This window comes from Artibeus jamaicensis, unplaced genomic scaffold (assembly GCF_021234435.1).
Source record: "Artibeus jamaicensis isolate MK-2021 breed Jamaican fruit bat unplaced genomic scaffold, CSHL_Jam_final contig_466, whole genome shotgun sequence".
NCBI classification, from domain to species: Eukaryota; Metazoa; Chordata; class Mammalia; order Chiroptera; family Phyllostomidae; genus Artibeus; species Artibeus jamaicensis.
Window position 1 is genome coordinate 15,995,973 of NW_026521844.1, and position 24,109 is coordinate 16,020,081.

At 38.5% G+C, this 24,109-nt stretch overlaps 1 protein-coding gene across 2 annotated transcripts in view; it reads left to right on the forward strand.

Moving 5' to 3' along the window:
* Nucleotides 1-24,109, forward strand: part of PLSCR1 (phospholipid scramblase 1) — a 35,897-nt gene that overhangs the window by 7,210 nt on the left and 4,578 nt on the right. For both annotated transcript variants that reach the window (XM_053667267.1, XM_053667266.1), the window contains 6 exons: nt 1,532-1,609; nt 10,145-10,431; nt 11,245-11,287; nt 13,633-13,853; nt 15,328-15,489; nt 23,367-23,528. In XM_053667267.1, the coding sequence (XP_053523242.1) occupies nt 1,540-1,609; nt 10,145-10,431; nt 11,245-11,287; nt 13,633-13,853; nt 15,328-15,489; nt 23,367-23,528 (945 nt within the window). In that variant the 5' untranslated portion in view covers nt 1,532-1,539. The remainder of the gene's footprint in view (nt 1-1,531; nt 1,610-10,144; nt 10,432-11,244; nt 11,288-13,632; nt 13,854-15,327; nt 15,490-23,366; nt 23,529-24,109) is intronic.

Here is a 24,109-nt window from a genome sequence, read left to right on the forward strand (position 1 = left end):
TGTCTCCTTAGTGGCTTATGGTCCCCTGGTCTTTTACTCAGCCTTAGCCCTGGGGGGTATCAGCTTCTGAAACCAGGCAGGGCAGTTCCCAACAGTCTTTCTGTCAGACTTGTAGTGGATTTCCTGGAGATCGACTGAGTCAGATCCTGTCATCTCCAACTCAGGCTGAGAGTGGGGGCTGTGAGCAAAGCCTTAAGAGAAACAGAAGGGAATGGTTAGAAGGAAGGGCTTGTGGTATTTCAGTTGGGGAATGTTGCAGTATCTGCCTCCATCGCCTTGCTGGAGGTGGAGGATGCTCTGTTGCCTGGATTTGTAGTCTCCATGGACTTCATTCTGCAGAACTTTCTAGGAAGCCACCTGAATGGAGGAGAGAGGGGGCCCGAATCCAGCCTTCCTGCTGAAACCACATGGGTGGAGTGGTTTTAAAAGGCACATGAAAGGGACACCTACCAGAAATGTGTCAGATTGAAAGTCCGGTCAAAATTTCCATGTGACATGTCCCCATGATTCAAAAAGAAACTTGAATTTATAGTTAGTAAGTCATGGGAAAGAGAGGAGGGCATAAGTGTAGTGTGCACTTGACCACAAGTTCCACGAAGGCAGAGCCAGTGCAGCCCCTGAGCCTAACTCGGGTGAGACAGGAGTGCTCCGTAAATGTTTATTGTCGGGTTGGGGTGGCTGTTGAGTGAATAATTGGAGAAACACAAAAATGAAGAACTAGGATGTTGAACCATTTGTGCATATTTTGAGGTTATTTAAGGCAGATAACATTTAATGTTATTATAATTAAGTCAGTTATGATATTTGTAGGTCAAAGTCAGTCAAATATTAGAATTTACTTTGGTCAACCTCATTAGGGTAATTCCAGAAAAAGCTTTAAAATATATATATATATATTTTAGAGATATTTAAATACAGCTATAAATGCATTATTTTAAGTGTTTAGTTGGGGGCTTATGGGGTGGGGGGATCTAGCAAAAAAGAAAAAGGACTCATGGACAACAGTGCGGTGATCAGGGCAGAGAGGGGTGGGGGGAGAGGGTATAAGGAGGATAAATGGTAATGAAAAAAATAAAAAATACATTGAAAAATGTAAAAATAAGAAATTCCTATAGCAATAATTATAGATATCTTTAAAATCATCCATAATCCTTTCATTCCCATACACACATCTACCTAGTTTTATTTGTCTTTTCACACTCTATATGTGTTTTTAAACCACTTTTTTTCTAATACCAACAAAAATGAAAGTATGGAAGTGAACATTCACCAGGCATAGTCGAAAACTAGAAGTTCAACCCCAGTAACTCAACCTGTCTTATTTCATCCAAAAGAGAGCTTGTTTGAGACAGGATTCTAGAGCAAAAGGGTTCTGGTAACAGGCACAGCTTTTGCCAAGTGGAGAATTCACTCTCTCTATTTCAATACAGCATAAGATCATACAAATGACGTTATATGTAGATACTGTATTTTTCTTTCTAATAAGTATTTCATTAAAGCACATATATGTTTGCCTCTCCTTGAATTACAGACGTGCAAATGAATGCTCCTCACCCAGGAAAAAATTTCCCAGTTGCATATCCTCAATATCCTCCGGCAGCATTCCAAGGTAAAAAAATTTTCAAGGTGTAACACCAGGGTAAATCAATCATTGATATTCCCAAAAAGCCAGGTGTGTGTGTGTTTCTGTCTGTCTGTACATTTCTTATAGTATTGCACTTTGTTGAAGGAACAATAATGAAGTTGCCAGCCTAATTTTGATTGTTCGTGGTTGACCATACGTTATCATAAATATCATTAAAGTAAGTTTTATTTATGCAGGGTAGTAAAGGTATAGAGTTAGTAAAAATAGTAGTGAGTTTACATTTAGCAGGTGAAATATAAAGCTGCATATAACTTAAACCCCAAAATAAACAAGTAAAATATTATATTGGTTCTCCATCTCTTCAGAAAATTGTGGTCCTGTAATCACATTTAGAAGATGTAATCCTGAGTGTTGTTGAGTCATGCCTAGCTCAGGTTAATTGTTCAGTGGGAGTCACAGAAAAGACATGACTGCTTTAATAAAACAAAGCTGCAAGCAGTAGAAACGTAGTTACCTGGGCATAATTCTCATTTTCACTCTGTAACGTGTAAAAGCTTTCCTTTTGTTTACAGGCTGAATTACGCCTTGCTTTGAGTAGGCAGGCTACCCACATCTTGAGAGACCGTGTGGAGGGGACTTTTGATTTCAGGTTTGAAGAGAAGGGTGTATGCATTTTGTATTCTATTCTGAACAATCTGCTGAGGAGCTGAATGGTCTGTTTAATTGTCTAACCGGAAATCTCCCAGTGGGGCCCGGGTGTCATCAGATGTTTGCAATTAAAATAATGTGTGCTAGAAAATATTCAAGGCTCTAAGGTAATTGTTAAAGAGTAAATGTTTTAAGTGTTCCATGAGAGCTCTTAAAAACACTAGTGTGAGAGCACAATCCCAGAAAAAAACTAAAGCAGAAGTCAGGGAGTGGGACTCAGGGACTGGTAACATTTTAATTACCCAGGTTAGTCTAACTGGCAGCTAGAGCTTCAAACCACTTTTCTAAATTCTTATGTGGTTGGTGTTCAGACACTTATTAGCAAGTCTGTAATACTCATCTAAGGCACTTGGAGAATGATTTAATCCACCTACAGCTAATTAAAAGTACATGATACATAATTAAATTGGTTATCATCAGACTTGAGAGTTTGTTGGCAAAAATAGCTCCAACAAGTTTATTGTTCAAGTTTTATTGAACAATTTTATTGTTCAAGTTCAAGGCCACATATAGTACAGGTTTTAATGTAAGGACACTGATAGCTTAATATTGAGGACTTACTCTGCCTAATGTGGATGAACTCATTTAATTCTTAGGTACCTTTATGAGATAAATACATTAGTTATTCCTATTATCCAAGTGGGAACATAGGTATAGAGAGGCTTGTTCAGACTTCAAGTTCTGGTCTCTGTAATTAATAGTTATTGTTGGTTTTAAACAAATTACTGTACCTCCAAGCCTTAGTGCTTTAAAAAAAAATTTTTATTGTATTTTTTCTATTACATTCATACACCCCTCCCCCTGCAGTCACCACTCTGTTGTCCATGTCTGTGAGTCCTTTTTCCTTTCTAGTTGATCCTGCCATCACCTAACCCTCTCACCCCCCACCTGTCATCCTGCGCACTATCTATGAGTCAGTCTCTATTTTGCTTGTTAGTTCAGTAGATTCTACATATGAGTGAAGTCATATGGTATTTGTCCTTCTCTGACTAGATTTCACTTAGCATAATGTTCCGTAGGTCCACCCATGCTGTCGCACTGCAAAAAGTAAAATATTTTTCTTTTTTTACAGCCGAGTAGTACTCTGTTGTGTAAGTGTCCCATAGCTCTGTTACCACTCATCTACTGATAGACACTTGTGCTGTTTCCATGTCTTGGTGATTATAAAAGAACACTGCAAAGAATATAGGGTTGCTTATGTGTTTTTGAATTAGTGTTTGGGGTTTCTTTAGATATATTCCCAAAAGTGGGATCGCTGGGTGAAAAGATCCATTTTTAATGATCTGAGGTATCTCTATACTGCTTTCTAAGGTGGCTGCCCCAGTCTGTATCCCAACCAACAATGTAAAAGGGCTCCCCTTTCTCCACATCCCTGCCAGCACTTTTTGTTTGTTGATTTATTGATGATGGCCATTCTGACAGATTGGAGATGATATCTCATTGTGATTTTAATTTGTATTTCTCTGGTGATTGGTGACATTGAGCATCTTGTCAAATGTCTACTGGCCATCTGTATGTCCTCTTTGGAGAAGTGTATATTCAGTTCCTTGGCCTATTTTTTAATTGGATTGTTTCTTTTTTCTGTTGTTGAGTTTTGTAAGCTCTTAATAGATTTTTGGATGTTAACCCCTTATCAGCTATGTCAGTGAATATGTTCTCCCATTCTGTGGGTTGTCTTTTTATTTTGTTGATGGTCTCCCTTGCTGTGTAAAACTTTTTAGTTCATCGTAGTCCCATTTTTGTTTATTATTTCTTCTGTTTCCCTTGCCCGTGGAGATATATCTGATAAAATATTGCTATGAGTAATGTTCAGGATTTTGCTGCCTATGTTTTTTTCTAAGGTTTTTATGGTTGCAGGTCTAATAGTTGTCTTTAATCCATTTTGAATCTATTCTTTTGTGTGCTTTAAAAAGGTGGCCTAGTTTTGTTTTTCTGCACATATCTACAATTTTCCCAATACCATTTATTGAATAAACTATCTTTAGCCCATTGTATTGTGCTTACTTCTTCTGTTGAATATTAATTGGCTATAAAGGCGTGGGTTTATTTCTGGGCTTTCTGTTTTGTTTCAGTGATGTATGTAAATGTTTTTATGCCAATACCATGCTGTTTTGATTATTATAGCTTTATACAGTTAGATATTAGGCAGCATGATTTCTCCAACTTTGTTCTTTCTTAGAATCACTGTTGGCTTTTGGGGATCCGTATAAATTTTTGAAATATTTGTTTTAGTTCTGCAAAACATGTCACCAGAATCTTGATAGGATTTGTGTTGAATCTATATATTGCTTTGGATAGATAGCATGGTTATTTTAATCCATGAGCACAGTATGTGCTTCCACTCATTTGTATCATCTTCAGTTTCTTTCTTCACTTTCTTAATAATTTTCCAAGTGCAGACCTTTTACATCCTTGGTTATGCTTATTCCTAGGTATTTTATTCTTTTTGTACCAATTGTGAATGGTACTGTGTTCTTCATTTCCCTTCCTATCAGTTTGTTATTGGCATATATAAATGCAACTGATTTATGCATATTTATTTTGTATCCTGTTACTTTATTAAAGTTATTTATCAATTCTAGTAGTTTGGGTGGGAAATTTAGGGTTATCTTTATATAGTATCGTATCATTTGCAAATAAGGAGAGTTTTTACTTCTTCCTTTCCAATTTGGATGCCTTTTATTTATTCTTCTTGTGTGATTGCTGTAGCTTGGGCTTCCACACCATGTTGAATAAGAGGTGAGAGTGGACATCCCTGCCGTGTTCCCAATCATAAGGGGAACACCCGTAGTTTGGTCCCATTGAGAATGATGCCGCCAGTGGGTTTGTTATGTTTAGGTGTGCCCCCTCTATTCCCACGTTTCTAAGAATTTTTATCATTAATGAATGCTGGATTTTATCAAATGCTTTTCCTGCATCTGTTGATTTGATCATGTGGTTTTTATCCTTCATTTTGATTACATGGTGAATCACATTTATTGCTTTGTAAGTGTTGACCCAAACTTACATTCCCAGAGTAAACCCCACTTGATCATGGTGTATGATCTTTTTGATGTATTGCTGTACTTGGTTTGCTAATATTTTGTTGAGGGTTTTAACATCTCTTCATCAGAGATATTGGCCTACAATTTTTTTTATAGAGTCTATATCTGATTCTGGAATTAGTATAATAATGCTGGCCTAATAAAATAAGCTTGGGAGCCTTCTTCCCTCCTCTTGAAATTTTTGAAATAGTTTGAGGAAAGATGTTAGTTCTCCTTGGAATGTTTGGTAAAATTCCCCTGTGAAGCCATGCAGTCCAGGACTTTTGTTTGTTGGGTTTTTTTTTTTATTACTGCTTCAGTTTCATTAAGTGTAATCTGTATTCAGATTCTCTGATTGTTCCTGATTTAGTTTTGGAATTTACCCATTTTGGCCAGGTTGTCCAGTTTGTTGATATATAACTGTTCATAATATTTTCTTATGACCATTTGTATTTCTTTGGTATCAATTGTTATTTTTCCTTTTTCATTTCCAATTCTATTTATTTGAGTCCTCTTTGTTTTTTGATGAATCTGGTTAAATGTTTGTCAGTCTTGTTTAATTTTTGAAAGAACCAGCTCTTGGATTCATTGATTTTTATATCATTGTTTAGACTCTATTTTATTTTTTCTCTGATCTTTATTATGTCCTTCTTTTACTCACTTTGAGATTTTTTGGTTGTCCTTTTTCAAGTTCCTTTAAGTGTAAAGTTAGATTGTTCATTTGAGCTTTTTCGGGGGAGGGGGCTTTTTTTTTTTTTATTATTAAGCCTGTAATGCTAGAAATTTCACACTCAGGATTGCTTTCCCTGTGTCCCACAGATTTTGAATTGTTGTGTTTTCATTCTCATTTGTTTCAAGGTATCTTTTAATCTCTTCCTTGATCTCATTGGTGACCCATTCATTTTTTAATAACATGTTATTTAGTTTCCATGTCTTTGTCAGTGTTCTTCTTGTTATTGATTTCTAGTTTCATTGCACTGTGGTCAGAGAAGATGCTTGATATGATTTCAATCTGCTTAAATTTATTGGGACTTCTTTTTTGTCCTAACATGTGGTCTATCCTAGAAAACATTCCATGTGCACCTGAAAAGTATGTATTTTCTGCTGGTTTTGAGTGAAATGTTCTGAAGATATCAATTAAATCCATTTGATCTAGTGTGTCATTTAAGACTGCTGTCTCCTTGTTGATTTTCTGTCTGGAAAATCTGTCCATTAAATTCAATGGTGTAATATCACCTACTATGACTGTATTTCTGTCAGTCTCTCCATTTATGTTCATCATGATTTGCTTTCCATATTTAGGTGCTCCTATGTTGTATAAATGTTTACTAGGGTTATTGCTAGTAAACATATCCTCTCTTTGGATTGTTCCCTCTATCATTATGTAGTGTCCTTTTTCATCTCTTGTAGCCTCATTTTTAAAGTCTATTTAGTTAGATATAAGTATTGCTCCCCTGGCTTTTTTTTCCTTTCCATTTGCATGAAATATCTTTTTCCATCTCTTTATTTTTAGTCTGTGTGTATCTTTCAACCTGAGATGGGTCTTGCTTCCTTACCCATTCAGCTATCTTGTATCTTTTGGTTGGAGCATTTACATTTGAAATTATTATTGATGATATATATGTATTTAATGCCATTTTATTGTTAGTCTATTTTTCTCTATTTTTTACATTTTCTCTTGCTTTTTCTTTTTCTTCTTAAAGCAAGCCCTTTAACATTTATTGCAGTACTGATTTGGTGTTGACAAGCTCCTTTAGCTTTTTCTTGTCTGGGAAGCTTCTTATTTCTCCTTCCATTTTATAAGATAGCCTTGCTGGGTCAAGTAACCTCAGTTGTCAGTCCTTGCATTTCATCACCATAAATATTTCATGGCAGTCCCTTCTGGCCTGAAACATTTCTCTTGAGAAATCGGATGACAGTGTAGTTGGTGCTCCCTTGTAGATAATTGCCTGCTTTGTTCTTGTGGCTGTTAGGATTCTCTCCTCATCTTTAAGTTTTGCGATTTTAATTATGACATGTCTTGGTGTAGGCCTCTTTGGGTCCATCTTGTTTGGGTCTCACTGTGCTTCTTGGGCTTGTTATTTTCCGTTAACAGATTAGGGATGTTTTCCATTATTTCTTGGTATGGTTCTTGATACCTTGCTTACTTTCTTTCCCTTACTGGTATTCCCATGAAATGGGTGTTGTTATGCTTCATGTTGTCCCAAAGGTTTCTTATGCTCTCTTCATATTTTTTTTTTATTCCTTTTCTTTTGCTGCCCTGATTGGGTGTTCTTATCTACTGTGTCTTCCAAATCGCTGATCTGATTACCTGCTTCATCTGACCTACTGTTTATTCTTTCTAGTGTATTATTTATTTCAGATATTGCACTCTTTATTTTTGATTGGTCCTTTTCTATTGTTTCTATGTCTTTTTTCATGCTGTTTATTATAGTTATAATCACTACTTTAAACTCTCTATCCAATAAGTTGTTGCCTCCATTTCATCTATATTTTCTTCTGGAGAGAGTTCTTTTGTTTTTTTTCATTAGGGTCCTGTTTATTTGTCTTTCCATTTTGGCTGCTTCTTTGTATTTGCTTGTATGTATTAGGTAGACTGCACAGGACAAGGTCTGGCCTATGTCAGACACTTCCTGTGACTAGCCCTGTGCAACCTATTTGGAGCTAACAGCAATCCGCAGCTTGTGGCTCCCTCTGCTGGGCCTGTTTTTGTGCAGAAAAAACCGGACTGTGCACCAAGGCTGCCTTTTACCAGCACAGGGGCCAGGAGAATGTCAACTAAAGTCAGAGCTCCCAGAGATCTGCCTTTGTCTGAAGTCTTTCTTTTAGGCTTTGTCTCTGAAATAGCCTCCATCTGTACTCTTCAGCAGGCAGCTAAAGCTCCAAAGGGTAGGGCAAGAGTGATTCCTGTGGGTGGGGCTGTTGCTTCTCCCTAGGCTCATGCCACTGGGAGGGGAGTGCTTTGCCTGAGAAACACGGCTTCTGAGGAGTGCGGAGTGACTCAGCACAGGGATACTACAATTCTCTCCCCAGAGCCACCAGCCCCAGCCCTCTTCACGTGTCTCTAGTCCACTCTGCTCTCCCTCTGCTGGAATCCAGGGTAAGGGGCTACAAACACTATTTTGTGTTCTGGTCCTTTAAGAGGCCCTCTGCATCTCTATCTCTCCCTGGTGGAGAGGAAGCCTGCTGCTCTTCGCAGCCGAATGTTATTTGGGGTCCATTCCCAGTTCAGGTGCTGTGTTGTAACTGTTCAAGGCCTGACAGGTTCGTAGTATTCGGGCAGATGGAAGAATATTAACAGAGCTGTGGGGGTGCTTGAAATGAATTTATTAAAGGGTGGGTCAGCCATGCACACTGCCAGCTGTGTGTCTGTGTGGCACATGCCATATCCCTTGCTCCCAAGTGTAACACCCAGCAAGGAGCCCCTAGCCCCTCTTAAAATATTAGGACAAACAAAGCCAGCTTTAAGCCAGAAAATTACATAACATAACATAATTCTGTATCTGCAGGCCCACCTTATGTAATGGGAACCATTTATTGGACCCAGTCTCAATGCTATGAGAACACTACTTACCAGACCCATTCATGGTATGGGGAACACTGTTTCCCTTTGTTACCCAGACACCTGGGTGAAGAAGCCAAACTGCCTCCACTGACTGTACAGGTGCTCTAGGCTGGGGAGCCCAGCTTGGGATTCAAACCCCATACCTCCCAGGGGGAACCTAGCCACTGAAATATACCACTGGAGTTTCAGCTGCCACCCATGGGCAGCCAGCCAGCCCCCTCGTGCCTCCACACGAGAAGAGAAGTATACACTTCTGAAATTCATATGGAGTATACAGTATATACAGCATACACTGTGCTTATTAAGTGCTTAAGATAGTGTTTCATGATAACTTTTTACCTACCCTGTTTCAAATTGTGTTTCCAGATAGCTGAGGGTGCTAAATTATGAAATTTAAATCTGTAATCTTAGGTTATTGTAGATTTTTTTCATGTAGAGGTTCTTATGAATGGAATATAGTGGACTCAAACTTTAGCAAAATTATTAACCTAGAAAATTATGTGGAAGGAATGCCAGGCCTTTACCTCTATACCGGGTTTTTCAACAGCAGCACTGTAATATTTGGGAGTGGATACTTCTTTTTCTTCAGGATGCTGTTCGGGGCACTTCAGGATTTTTAGCAGCATTCGGGGCCTCTGTCCACCAGATGTCAGTATCACCCTCCTCTCTTGTTATAACAGCTAAAAACATCTCCAGACCTGATCAAATATGTCTTGAAGGGGCAAAGCCATCCCTGGTTCTGGACATATAGGAGATACTGTTTGTTGGAATTTCAAAATTACCATTTATTACAGAGTGCTTTGGTCCTAGAAATCCTGGCCTTCAACTTGAACAATAAAATGGAGCTATTTTTTCCAACAAACTCTCAAGTCTGATAGTCTGATAACTAATCCCAAACCTTTATTTTTGGCCTGCTACTCAGTGTCCTCTCTTTATCATGAAAGCATTCCAGAGTACTTATACAAGTGACTCTAGATCATGGTTGACTTTCCTTCACTTTCTTAGGTTTTAAGCATCCTGTCATCTGAGTTTTGAATGGTAAGAGTAAGGCCTGGACCAACTCGATTCCACCCAAAAGTCTCAAAATAGTAGTGTATGTGAAACCACAGATATTTAATTGAAAATTAGCTAAAAGGTAAAAATATGAATTTTGTGCTTCATAGATACAGGACTTCTGATCTGAAATTACTGGGGTAATCCCAAAGAGTTGACACTTCCATTCTTCAGTGAAATTACAAATTATTTTACTTGTTCGTATTTCAGGACCTCCAAGACATACTGGCTACCCAGACCCTCAGGCCCCCTACCCTGGGACGGTGGCAGGCTATCCCGGCCCCCAGGTTGTCCATCCTGGAACTCAGGCAGGCTATCCCGGCCCCTATGCTGACTACTCAGTCCCACCACATGGCTATTCAGGTGCTGGTCCGGTGGGCTTTCCTGTTCAACACCAGCCAGTGTACAGTCAGCAAGGTGGACCTGCAGGGACACCGTGGATGCCAGCACCAGCACCTCCATCAAACTGCCCACCAGGGTTGGAATATTTAACTCAGGTAATCTCAAATGCATTAAACAGCCATAAAAATAAAACTGTGCTCCAGTTTACTTATGGACAAAGGACTAATTCGCAAAGTCTGAAATGTAAAACAACATTTTTTTTTTTTTGCTAACAAAATTACTCCAATTGTTCTAAGTCAGGTTTATTTAAAGCAAACTACAAATGTTTTAGGAAATTTCATTTTCGATGATGTGGAATATAATCTGTGGTAATAGCCAATAGCACACATTTATTGAGCATCGTTTTCCAGGTTTTGTTCTTATGAATTATACAAGTATTAATTCATTTGATCTTTTCAAAAACTCCTTGATATATAGGTGCTATAATTATCACCAGTTTACAGAAGAAGAGACTGTGTTCCAGAGAAGTTACATAAAATGCTCAGTGTCAAAATGCCAGGGGAGTGGGAATGGCTATTTACTTGTGAAAACTTAGCCCTGTATCCAAGGACTCAAATCCCAACACAGAATAATTTCCTAGAAGTAGGAGATAAACAACAAAGAAAGTTTAGTGTTGAGTTTCAGTAAGTGGTACCAAGAAAAAGAATTAATACTTCGTATGTAATATGACTCACTTTCCTTAATTTGCCCACATTGATAGTGAACATATTCAATAGGTATTTTTAATTAAAAATATGTTAACTTTGATTATACCCATAAGTAATGTAAACTATCATTAAATATTTATAATACTGGTAAGTATTGTTCATTAATTATATATTCTTTAAAATATAAAGACACTAATGTTAATTCAGTTGTCATAAAAACATGATATATAATTTACATCTTAACTTTTTTTGCTATAATAGGTAGATCAGATACTAATTCATCAGCAAGTCGAGCTTCTAGAAGGTATGTATTGACTATATTTCCATAAGAGAAGATGTCTGTGCACATAAAGATGTCGTCAACCACAGATATACACTTTCACTGGTGTGGAATGATTAAGCCTGGTTATTCACAAATGTCTTTCATCCTGATAATGAAATGATGATGATAGTCGGCAGCTCATTTCTGGAAGTTAGGAGTCGAGTAGTTAAATACTATTACTCCGGGCGTCTGTCCTCATGATTCAGGCCCTAATTTAGGAGGAAACCAGCCAAAGTGTACAGTCCCCTTACTGTTGCTTCCCCTTCTCTCTAGAAAGCATACAGTGATTTATCACTTTCCCTGACTTCTGTCACTTAAGCTCTTTTCTCCCCAGGATGTGATAACCTTGAGGTTGGCACAGACCACGTGCAATAGTGCAGTTACTTAGTACCTTTCCAAAGTGCATAAATTTTTTTAAATTTAGATGGCTCTGTTTTAGAAAATCACATTCCCGTTTGCAGTTTCTCTTGGGAGTTCAGATGACCCCTGTAAAACCTTTTTGCCGTGGGCTGAGGATTATCACTTTGGATGTGGGAGAATGGGGACCCACAGGCCCAGAGGTCTGGCTTCCTCAAACACCCCTGGGTCCAGTGCACCTCACACGGAAGATAACCTTAGGAAGTTGCTAGATGTTTCAGAACTCCAGCCAATAACATTCGTGAGCCGTGAATGGAGAACCATTCTTCTGCATACAGAGTTTAATGAAAACTCTACTAGTTTTTAGAATATATCTATTAAATCCTTCTTCACCACTCTGTAAAGTCTCCTTCCACAGACAGAAATTATAATATGAATTACACTAGTTGGTAATAGATTAGGTTAGAACACACAATTATTATCTATTGTATTTTGATTACTTACAATGTACATTGTTAGATATTTATACCGTTCTTATTACTATTAGCTTGTTTAAACTAAGCCTAAACTGGAAAGGAGCTCTTTGTTGTTAGATAATTTGTATTCTGAATTTTTTTTAAATGTTTTATTCTAGAGAATTTATTTTTAAGATTATAAGTCTCCCCCAATACATTATACAGTACTCCATTTATAGTTTTAAGTTTATATGTTTTTAAAAAATACTTGTATTAATCATGAAATATAAGTCTGTATTTGAACATTATGAATAATAAAACAAGATGCATATTACTCAGCTTATTTTTGGAATCTGAGACTATGGCAGCCACATTTTCCAATCAAAACTTAAGAGACAATAAAAATATAGCAGTAGATTTTATTTGTTTTTATTTTCTTTTTAAGTAACTGGAAGGAAATTTAGAGATCGTGTTATATAATCCCATTGATTTCATTTTATAGATAAATAGGCTGAAGATTTATGAGATTAAGTTCCTTAATGAAACACTGAGATAATAGGGCTTGTATGAGTCAGAACAAAGACTTAGGGGAGATCATGGTGCTAGAGTTTGTTCAGGATGTCTCTATCTCAGTCATAGAGATACTATAGAGTACACCATCCACACAGATATTAGAGAGTTCTCATCTCTAATGAAACTTTTTCATAAGATACCACCGGGTGGGTATCAGTAGTGAGCATATCTCTTTTCCCAGGTGAAGAGATTAGCCTCCTCTAAGGTACAGAATTCACTCAGGATGACAGAGGCTGAGATACTCTGTGAGTTGGGGCCTTGGTTGCCAAGCACCTCCCCCGCCATCTGTTACCACCTCCCACCTTTGAACAACTACTGCTGCATTAAACAAGGACACTCTTGGCCCAGTGTGATGTTCTAGCCAACCTTCCACTTTCACCATCTCCCTTTTTACACGTATGCAAGGGAAGTAAACACCTTTGTTACCTTCCCTCATTCAGTGCAAAAAGATAAGCCATGAATGTATTATGAAACAAAATCTCAAGCCAATTTATTTAATGCACTATGTTTATTTAATATAGCATAAACATGGCAATCATCCTCTATTCCCCTCCCTGATTGAATAACTGAAAACAGCACCATGCAAATGGACATGACATTGTATACTTCCAGCACAGCTGTGACCATCTGCATCATGGCCCATTGCTCAGCAGCAAAGTTGCTTTTTCTGACATGAGTCTGTGAAATTAGGAAGATAAGCATTTTCTTCTCCATGTCTTACAGAGGAACTCTCAATTTTATGTACCTTTACACGTTCTCCTACTTCTCTTCCTTTGCTTTTTTCCTCTGTCTAGGTTACCTCTAAACTCCTTTCCATTCGGTTCTCCTTATGTGACATGTAGTGTCACCTAAAAATGGTATAACTAGGTGTTATGGTATCTTAGGATAGATTCAGTATTCTTTTAACATAATGGTCATAGTGATTCCCTTTTATGGTTTTAGTCTTAACAGGTTTTGAAACAAATAATAAATATGAAATTAAGAACAGCCTTGGACAGAGGATTTACTTTGCTGTGGAAGATACTGATTGCTGTACTCGAAATTGCTGTGGGTCTGATAGGCCTTTTACTATGAGAATTCTTGATCTTATGGGCCAAGAGGTCATAACTCTGGAGAGACCACTAAGATGTTCCAGCTGCTGTTGCCCGTGCTGCCTTCAGGAGGTCTGTGAGCATTACCCGCCCCGAGTAATTTGTAAAGTAGTTCAACAAGAATTTTCGCCCTGTCATTGAACCTATATAATCAAATGAGATTTTATAAAAATTGGTCCATGAGCTATTGTTTTGTGCTTGAGAGTAATTTGGACAGGAAGGAGGGCAGGTGAAAAACAGTGACCAGTTAGCCCCATGTCCCTGAGAAGTTTGTCTTGTGGGATTGAGCATCTGCTCAGAGACCAGACTTCCTCATCTTTGAGGAGAGCTGAGAAGACAAGGCCCCTTGGTCAGGTCCCTTACTGGGAGTGACCAGCAGAGAGGCCTGGCCAAAGCCAGGGGAGGGAGCCACAGGCAGTGTCCTGGAGTACAGTTCCAGGAGCAAGTGTACAGAAGAATGAGGACAAGAACATACAGTCATCTCATAATTTTGGCCAACATATTATGGAACAAACCTAGGAGAGACTACCTCTGAGCAAGCTCAACTCCTGTGTTTTTAAGATCCCCATTTTTAAAAAGGAATGTGTTTGAGCCTCTGTCGTAGAGATACGCTAGGTATGGGTACCTTCAGGTCTGGAAAGACCAGATGTCTCTTTCATATCACTTGTCATCCCACTGATTTACAACATGGATCTCAGGGGAGACACCAGGGCACAGAGAGTTTGTAGAAAGGTTGCCTTGGCCTATATCCCCCGGCCTGAGACCAGGCCTTGCCTGGCCAGTCATTCCAGACAAGTAGCTCTGAGTCCATGACACAGACAGAGGCACAAGCACATAGACATTTGAGGTTTCATACTGCATTTACTTTAAACAGTTAACTGAAGCTATTCCTACTGAATACTATTGTTTCTTATGTCATTTGGGTTAGATATAGTAGTACTTATCCATAGGAATGTCTGAGAAAACAGAGTTGGAGGAAATATGCTGTAAATGTAAAAAGCACAGTAGCACACATTAAGAAAACAGTCGAGGAAGGCATCATTTACAAATGACTCTACTGTACTCTCTAGGTCACCCAGCTAACAGCAGAGCCAAGATCCTCTCCATTTTTCTTATAGAACCATTGCCACTCATACTGGAAAATTGCACCAGTGATCAGAGCTCTATTCACCTGCCCGAACCATTATTTTTAGAGGATTTTGAAAAAAGAGCTCCTTCATAACTTAGCCATGTTTCATAAGTATAAACTTAAAAATGCACACCAGCAGAGCAGTGCTTAAGAGTGGAGTCCGTGTGTGCCGCCTGCCTGCATTTGTGTCTCACCTCTTCCATTTGTAGCAGGGGAACCTCATGCAAGTTAATGAAGCTCTCTGTTATTCAGACACTTCCTTTCTAAATAGGAATAATTGTACCATCCTGTCTAGATGTGTTGTAAATCAAGTGGTATTCAGCACACTCTCTGACACTTGGAAAGTATTCAATACATGAGAGTTGTTATTAGACATTGTTATTATTACAATTTATATATGTCCTTTTGCTTTTGCAGATAGAAATCCATGCTCCTCCTGGTGTACCAGTGGGTTATGTGTCTCAGAATTGGCACCCATGCTTGCCAAAGTTTACAATTCAAAATGAGAGGAGAGAGGATGTACTGAAGATTACTGGTCCATGTGTTGTGTGCAGCTGTTGTGCAGATATTGATTTTGAGGTAAGAGATGTGATAATGCTTATGGGGTTTGCTTCCCTAATATAATAATAACATAAATTGGGAGGGTGTTAGAAATATGTTTATTAAATATGTGTATCCTAATATCTCCAGAGGGAGACAGTGCACTTATACATTTAACTTTGGTCAGAAAGGTCGTTACTAATCTCAGTGAGCTTCACTGTTGATTGTACTAATGGAAAAAAGTGAAGCAGAGCCTTATACTCAATAAAGATAAGCAAAACAATAACATTTAAATGTGGTGGTTTCTGTGCAGAAGTGCTATATATTATGCATTTTAAATACAACATATAGACCTCTGGCCAAGATGGAGGCATAGGTAGACACACTGCCTCCTCACACAACCAAAATAAGGACAACAACAATTTAGACACAAAATAACAACCAGAACTGACAGAAGTTGAACTGTATGGAAGTCAGCCAACCATGGAGTTAAAATAGACACATTCATCCAGACTAGTAGGAGGGATGGAGTCGGGCAGCCGGACAGAGAGGGGTTGGGGCACAAAAAGCAGTGGCACTGGGTGCTCCTAAGCATGCAAGATGGCAGTAGGTGGACCCCAGGTGTGCAGGGGGTGGCTGCAGACCCTGGGTGTGGGGTAGCAATGGGCAGACCCAGTGAGGCGGCAATTGTGAAGCAAGGCACTGTGCGCAAGGTGGATGGCTGACCGGGTGGTCCCACATTCACGAGGAGATAAACCAGGTGAAACTGGGGAGCGAGACAGATCTCACAACCCAGGGTCCCAGTGCTAGGAAATAAAGCCTCAAAACACTGATTGAAAACACCTGTGGGGTTGAGGCACTGGAAGAGACTCCCAGCCTCATAGGAGAGTTTGTTGGAGAGACCTACAGGGTCCTAGAATGGACACAAGCCCACCCACACGGGAATCAGCACCAGAAAGGCTCAGTTTGCTTGGAGGAAGCGGCAGAGAGGACTGAAATCTGACAGAAAGTGGAGCAAGTGCCATTGTTCCCTCTCAGACCCTGCCCCACGGTACAGCGTCACAACCCAGCAACTGGGTTGCCCCGCCCTGGTGAACACTTAAGGCTCCGCCCCTCATACATAACAGGCACGACCTGATCAAAAATGGCTCAGTCAGGAGAACAAATCAAACCCCCAGAGCCAATACTTTTAAGCCACCAAGAGATAACCAACCTATCAGATGCACAGTTCAAAGGACTGGTGATCAGGATGCTCACAGAATTGGTTGATTTTGGTCACAAATTAGACAAAAAAATGAAGGCTATGCTAAATAAAATGAAGGAAAATGCACAGGGAACCAATAGTGATGGGAAGAAAACTGGGACTCAAATCAATGGAGTGGACCAGAAGGAAGAAAGAAACATTCAACCAGAATAGAATGAAGAAACAAGAATTCAAAAAAATGAGCAGAGGCTTAGGAACCTCCAGGACATCTTTAAACGTTGCAACGCCCAAATTATAGGGGTATCAGAAGGGGAAGAGGAACAGCCACAAGTGGAAAAGTTATTTGAAGAAATAATAAAGAAGAACTTCTCCAACCTGGCAAAGGAAATAGACTTCCAGGAAGTCCAGGAAGCTCAGAGAGTCCCAAAGAAGTTGGACCCAAGGAGGAACACACCAAGACATATCATAATTACATTATCTAAGATTAAAATGAAGGAGAGAATCCTAGAGGTAGCCAGAGATAAGGAGACAATTAACCTACAAAGGAGTTCCCATCAGACTGTCAGCTGATTTCTCAAAAGAGACCTTGCAGGCAGGAAGGGACTGAAAAGAGGTATTCCAAGCCATGAAAGGCAAGGACCTACATCTAAGATTGCGCTATCCAGCAAAACTTTCATTTAGAATGTAAGGGCAGATAAAGTGTTTCTCAGATAAAGTCGAGTTAAAGGAACTAATCATCACCAAGCCCTTATTATATAAAATGTTAAAGGGACTTATCGAAGAAAAACAAGGTTAAAAAACATGTATAGTAAAATGACAGTAAACTCACAATTATTAATAACCACACCTAAAACAAAAGCAGACTAAGCAAACAATTAGAACAGGAACAGAACCACAGAAATGGAGATCACATGGAGGGTTAGCAATAGAGGAGTGGGAGGAGGAAAAAGGGAGAAAAGGTACAGAGACGATAGGTAGAAAATAGACGGGGAGGGCAAGAATAGTATGGGAAATGTAAAAGCTAAAAAACTTGTGACACATGGACATGAACTAAAGTGGGGGAATTTGGGTGGGAGAGGGTGTGCAGGGTGGGTGGAGGGGAATGAAGGGGAAAAATGGGACAAATGTAATAGCATAATCAATAAAATATATTTTTTAAAAATAAAGAAATAATCTTTTAAAAAAAGAAAAAAAAATACAACATTTACCTTGTCATCGATGTCTGACTACCAAAGCCTGTGAATCAGTGCCCTCAGCCCTCTTCAGAAGGTCTGACGTCTTTGAGTTCCCACAGAAAGCCCATGAGGCAAAGAGAGTTTTCAGAAAGATACTGTGCCACCCAGTTATGCTTCTCTATGGTCTCTGCTTTATCTTTGTATTAAGTTGATTGTTAGAAACCAAAATATTTCTGTGTATTTACTACATGGATCAGTTTCATTACAGCAGTTTTCAAACAGATGGCCTAGCCTTATAGTTCACATTATTTAATTGCAAATATTAAACATCAAGAGATTTTATAACTTAATCTTGATTTTCACATTCTACTAGAAAAGCTGAAAATGTGGTAAATGGGGCCTACATTTCTATAAAAGGGGCAGAAACGAGGCTGAACTTAAGTAGTGCTGCCCCATTGTAGTAAATATGTGGGAACTCTGCCAGTTTCCTGTGGCTTCCTGAGGTTTTCCACTATCCACTGCATTCTTTTATAGTATTTATCTGGTAATATGATATCAAATCACTGTTAGACCCTGGTTATATAAAAATGAATCCTTCTCCATAATGAGCTCAAAGTCTAATGAGGGAGACAAGAAATTCTAAGAAAACACAGATGATGTAATAGAGACTTTATAACTAGACTCCCAAAAAGGGATATATTGTGTTGGCCAAAACGTCCATTTCATTTTTTCCACAAAATATGAGGTCTGTCCAGAAAAGTCTAGCCATCGGTAATATAACAAGAACGGTTTGTGCGACATTGACGTAACCTCAATCCAAGGAGAGTAGACTGTAATGCACATGCATCAACAATGATGACTTCACTGTGCTAGTCAGCGGGGGGCAACAGACAGCATTGAGTGAGCATGTGTACTGTGTGGCCATCACATTAAAAATGACTGAGTGAGTAAAGCAACAAATTTGCATCAGATTTTGCATTAAACTTGAATATTCCTCCATGGAAACTATTTTAGATGATTAAGAAGGCTTTCAGGACTGTGTAGTGAGTCCAGCACAAATAAAAGTGTGGCACAAATGCTTCAAAGATTGTCAAGAATGTTGAAAGTGATCCATATTCTGATAGGCCTACAACAAACAGAACACCTGGGAATGTTGAACATGTACAGGATGCAATCAACAAAGGTCAGTGACTGACAATGTAAAAACTGGAAACTGATCTGGGAATTCCAAAAATAGTACTACTGTGTCCAAGATTTTGATGCAGGATCTTGGCATGAAATGTGCCATAGCAAAATATGTTCCTGGGCTTCTGCTACCAGAGCAGAAGGAAAATTGTACTGCAGTTGTGAGATGAATTGTGGCTCCACCTCTATGATCTGGAAGTGAAAGCTCAGTCATCCCAATGGAAGTCGCCTGGTGCTCCATGCCCCAAAAAGGCACAGCAAAGTTGCAGCAAGATCAAGACCACATTAACTGTGTTTCTTGATTGGGAAGGTATTGTACATCACAAGTGCGCCCCTCCAGGCCAAACCATTAATAAGGAATACTACATCAATGTTCTTTATTGGTTGAGAGGTGCAATGTGATGAAAATGGCCATAGCTATGGGCAACTGGTGATTGGCAGCTTCATTACCACAACATGCCCTCGTGTATCATGTCTCATGCAGTTTTTTGGTGAAATATCAAATCACCCAGGTGACTCAGCCTCCATACAGCCTGTATTTGGCATACTGCGATTCTGGCTTTTCCCAAAACGAAAATCACCTTTGAAAGTGAAGAGATTTCAGACTGTCAGTGAGATTCAGGAAAATATGAGGGAGTAGCTGATGGTGATTCCAACAAAAGACTTTGCAGAATGTTTTGAACAGTGGATGAGATGCTGGGAGAACCGTATGAGGTCCTAAGGTGCCACCTACTTTGAAAGGAACTGAGCTATCATTGTCCTATGTACAAAGTTTCTTGTATCTTGCATCTCCTTCAGCAAAGGTCTCTATTTTTAGTGTTACATGGCTGAATACTTTCTGGACAGACACCTTTTCATTTTTTTTTTTTTTCATTTTCACCAATAACTTTATCGATTCGGATATTTTGAGTACTTTGGCTGTCTCCCACCATTGAATTCTAGTGGGTGGAGGCCAGAGGTGCTGCTCTATATCTTCTGATGCATAAGACAGTCCCATAGCAAAGAATTTTTTCGCTAAAATGTCAGTAGTACCAAGAGATGTCGTTAACCACTTTTGACACATTCAGTCAGTCACAGTACCTTTTCCGCACATTGCACAAACCTTTTTTTGTGTTTCAGTTGCATTTTTACCTTTCTTGAAATAATAAAGCATAATACACTGAAAATGTGTATTTTCCTCCATCTTCAGTATTAAAATGGCTAAACAAAAATTCACCAATTTTGATGTTTCTTTTAATGCATGCCGATATGACAGCTATCACAATACAATCTAACAACATTGTTTCAAATGAAGTTAAAGACAACTAAGAACTACTAGAGGCATTGTATGGTAAAAACCAAACAAACTTCTTGGCCAGTCCAATAGGTTATAAGGTGGTATTTGTACTACATGTGTAAAGACTATAGATTTGTGTATAATAATAGTTCTCTATGTAGGGGTTGTTATTGTTTTCAAAGATCCAGATGAGTAAAAAGGTAATCGTTCTTTCAGGGAGTATCAGAGAAGTATGGCTAGCATATATTTTATTTGTGGAAAGTACTGGTGAAGCAACTCAGATTGTATTTAATGCTAACAAATTTAGAAAAAATCTAGAAATCCTTCTCAGTTGATACCTTAGAGTATATAGTATAGATCATAAATTAACTTTGCTCTTGTGTATCTTGAATAGTGCGAATAAGGGAATTTAGGGAATTGCAAAAACAGTTCCTTAAAATATTTTCTGAAAGCTATCTGACGGGAAGTTGAAATGCAGAAATTATTAACATGAGGAAATATAGTAGAACATGAATTGCATTTGACTATCAGTGGGCTTGGGAATTTGGTATATGTAAAACACAGCAAGAGCGGAAGTCATTCTATTGCAAGAATTATTCAAGAGACATTTAATAAGTATACTAAGTGGAACTGATTCATGGATTTGATGTCAGTTGAGGATAAAAGAAAATTGGGGGATTGTTCTGTTGTCTGAGGTTTAAGAAGCCGAGTGAATAATGTTAAGATTCTTGGAGCTGTACCAGTTCATTTTAATTGAGTTGTAATGGATTTTAGGTGTGTACAAGGACAGTTGAGAGGTTTCTACATACTGCACGAGTACATAATGCTCTAGGAATTAATCCATCAAGAACAAATTTCATGTAATAGAAAAATCTGCGATCTATCAAGTAAGAAATAATCAGATAAACATTGGGCAAAACAAGAAGCGTAACTAATATTAAAGGAAAGGAGGATTTGAAAACAAGCCAAATAGTATAAGGAAGAAGAGTCATTAAACCTCTTTGGAAAGAGTGCTACAATTAGATACAGATGAAGATAAAGTCACTGAAATGGATGATCCATTAGGAAAATAAATAAGGAAAATATATATTTGAAAGGATTACAAAAATTGAGGAGATGAGGAAGCTACAATAAACCACTCTTGCATATGCCAAAAAAGAATACAGAAAAAGAGAAGATGGAGGATTTCTGAATATTCAAATGGATAAATGGCTAAGAATGTTTCAAATACCTTTATCAATTATTTTAAAATAATTAAAATTTAATTGATAGCAATATAATACCAGTTTATTTTTTCAGACGTTGAAATTATTTTGTTTTCATTTCTTTGTTTTTAAAATATTAACTAGAGATTAGCTAAAAAATATTTAGTTTCATTGACTTTTCAGCTATAGATAATTTTTCACATTTCTGAACCTATCCATAGAAAATTATGGTCTACTTCATACATCAGTTTTGGTGAACTTTTAGATTTCTTGCCAAAGGAATCAAAAAGGGTAAATGTTAAATCTAGTGATAGGATAATAGTGGCTGACAAGTTATCTTTTGTATATTTTATTGCAAAATATTTCAAAAATACCAAATTGAAAAAATTAAAATATAAGGTTTTATTGCTAGCTACAAGTGCTTGGATGACAGCTATTAGCAGATAAAACAATGAAGTGTCAAAAGAGAGAATTTGTACCACTCTGTTTCCCCACAATAGTGTTGCATGACATAAAACATCTAGAGCTCAGTAGTTTAAACAACAAGCATTTTCTGTCATGCTCATGGGTCAACTGTTTCTCAGTGGATATTCATAGGCTCAGCTGGTGGCTCTGATTTAGGCTAGAAGTTGGCCCCAGCCCTGCTCCAGGTATGCTCATTCTAGAGCTGCAGCAAGAACAACTACCTGGATCATCATTTTCTAGTGGCTGATCACTGGAGAGCAAGAGCCAGGCCAGACCACTCAGCCATGTTTAAGGTCTCTGCTCATTGTCATGTATACTAACTTTCCACTGTTCAAACAAGTCCCATGGACCACCCTAATTATCAGTGTACAGGGAGGCATACTGGGCCTACCATGGGAGGGTGAATGAATATTGATGAACAGTAATCCACACTATCACAGTTTTCAGATGAAAAGTTTATTTCAGGTTTGTTAATAACCACCCACAAAGGGTTAAAAGGAGTAAACAGTGTTGAATTTCTCCACATTTATGTAGCAGCTCCCCACCTGAGCTAGGGCTTCACAGGGTGTTGCCGGCACATGTGCTGCCTTGTGTACACTTAGAAAAGACACTTCTCTTCCTGGTGTTGGCACAACCCTACGTGTACACAACATGGTGAGTGTGGCTACCTGCAGCCCCACATGCCCAGTAGGTGAGGTTCATTTGTCCAGCTACGATCTTTTCCACTCTTTATGATGGCCCTGGAGTCTCCTCAGGCAGAATTGTGAAATTAGAGAAATTTTACTTTAGAGCTTTTTTGTATCCACCCTTCTCTTTTGTTGTTCCTCCACGTTCCTGTCAATCACCCGTATCCCAACCCTGGACCACAGGCATCCCATCAAGTTACTTATGGGAAACTTGCCCTCACTCAAAAGTGCCAGTCCTCTTCCCCAGGCCCTTAGCATTTCTGGTTGCCGACTGACAGAGAGTGTTCATGTCCGTCTCATCAGCCCATGTAAACTCTGTGGGTGTCTTAACACAGATGTGTCTGTCACATGGGGTTTAGTTTGCTAGCCTTCTGATGGCTGATAGGAATTTCATCAGAGAAACATTTCGTGTTTGTGTCTTTTCATGCTTAAATTTTGTTTTAGGTCAGTTCAAATGCTTTATTACCATCTCTCTGGATGTGCAAAATGTTAAATATTTCAATGAATCTGTCTTCATATATTTCTCTGTAGCAAAGAAATCTTTATGTATATGTAAATAAGTACAGGAATTTATATGCATCTAATGAGAGATACAATGTTCATAGTTAAGTATTTGTATTGCACATGTTTAATAGTATATTTACTTCATTTTATTCTAACTTTGAAAGCAGATTTATTACTTTCTATTATTCTTTAATACTGATATTTTTTTCAACTTAGATTAAATCTCTTGATGAAGAAAATGTGGTTGGCAAGATTTCCAAGCAGTGGACTGGTTTTGTGAGAGAGGCATTTACAGATGCTGATAACTTTGGGATCCAGTTCCCCTTAGACCTTGATGTGAAAATGAAAGCTGTCATGATTGGCGCGTGTTTCCTCATTGTAAGTCTATTCTTGCTAATCGTGGGTATTTCTTTGGTGTCATTCTGTAAAGATTCAGTAAATTGTATATTTTAATGCCTGCTTAAATTTATAGCTTTTATTCAAAGGGTCCCATTCAATCCTAGCTCTGAAATTGCACTTTCTCCTGATAGTCTGGATTCACAGGTGACCAGTTTCTTGGGAAATTCTGCTTGGTTTCACATGGCAGTAAAAGGACCTTGTGTGTTAGAGAGAGGCCCTGGTCTTTGGGGCTTCTATTTAAAAATTCAAACAGGTGCTTCAGGTAAGACTTCAAACATGAGCTACATGGAGCACAGCTCAGTGGAACAGGGAGATGTCATTCCATTAGAAGTTATTCCATTAGACCTTCTACTGCAGGAGTGTGAGCTGCAGTGAGAGTGTGCATGCAATCAAGCCACCAGATGGAACTGGCAGTTGAAAGGAAACATAGAGGATAGACAGTGATTCTGAACTTGTCTCCCATTATATCACTCAGGGAGAGTTCAAAAGCTCCAACTACTAAATCATACCCAAATTCAACTGACTCAGAGGTTTGTAAAGGTCCCCAGGTGATGCAGTAT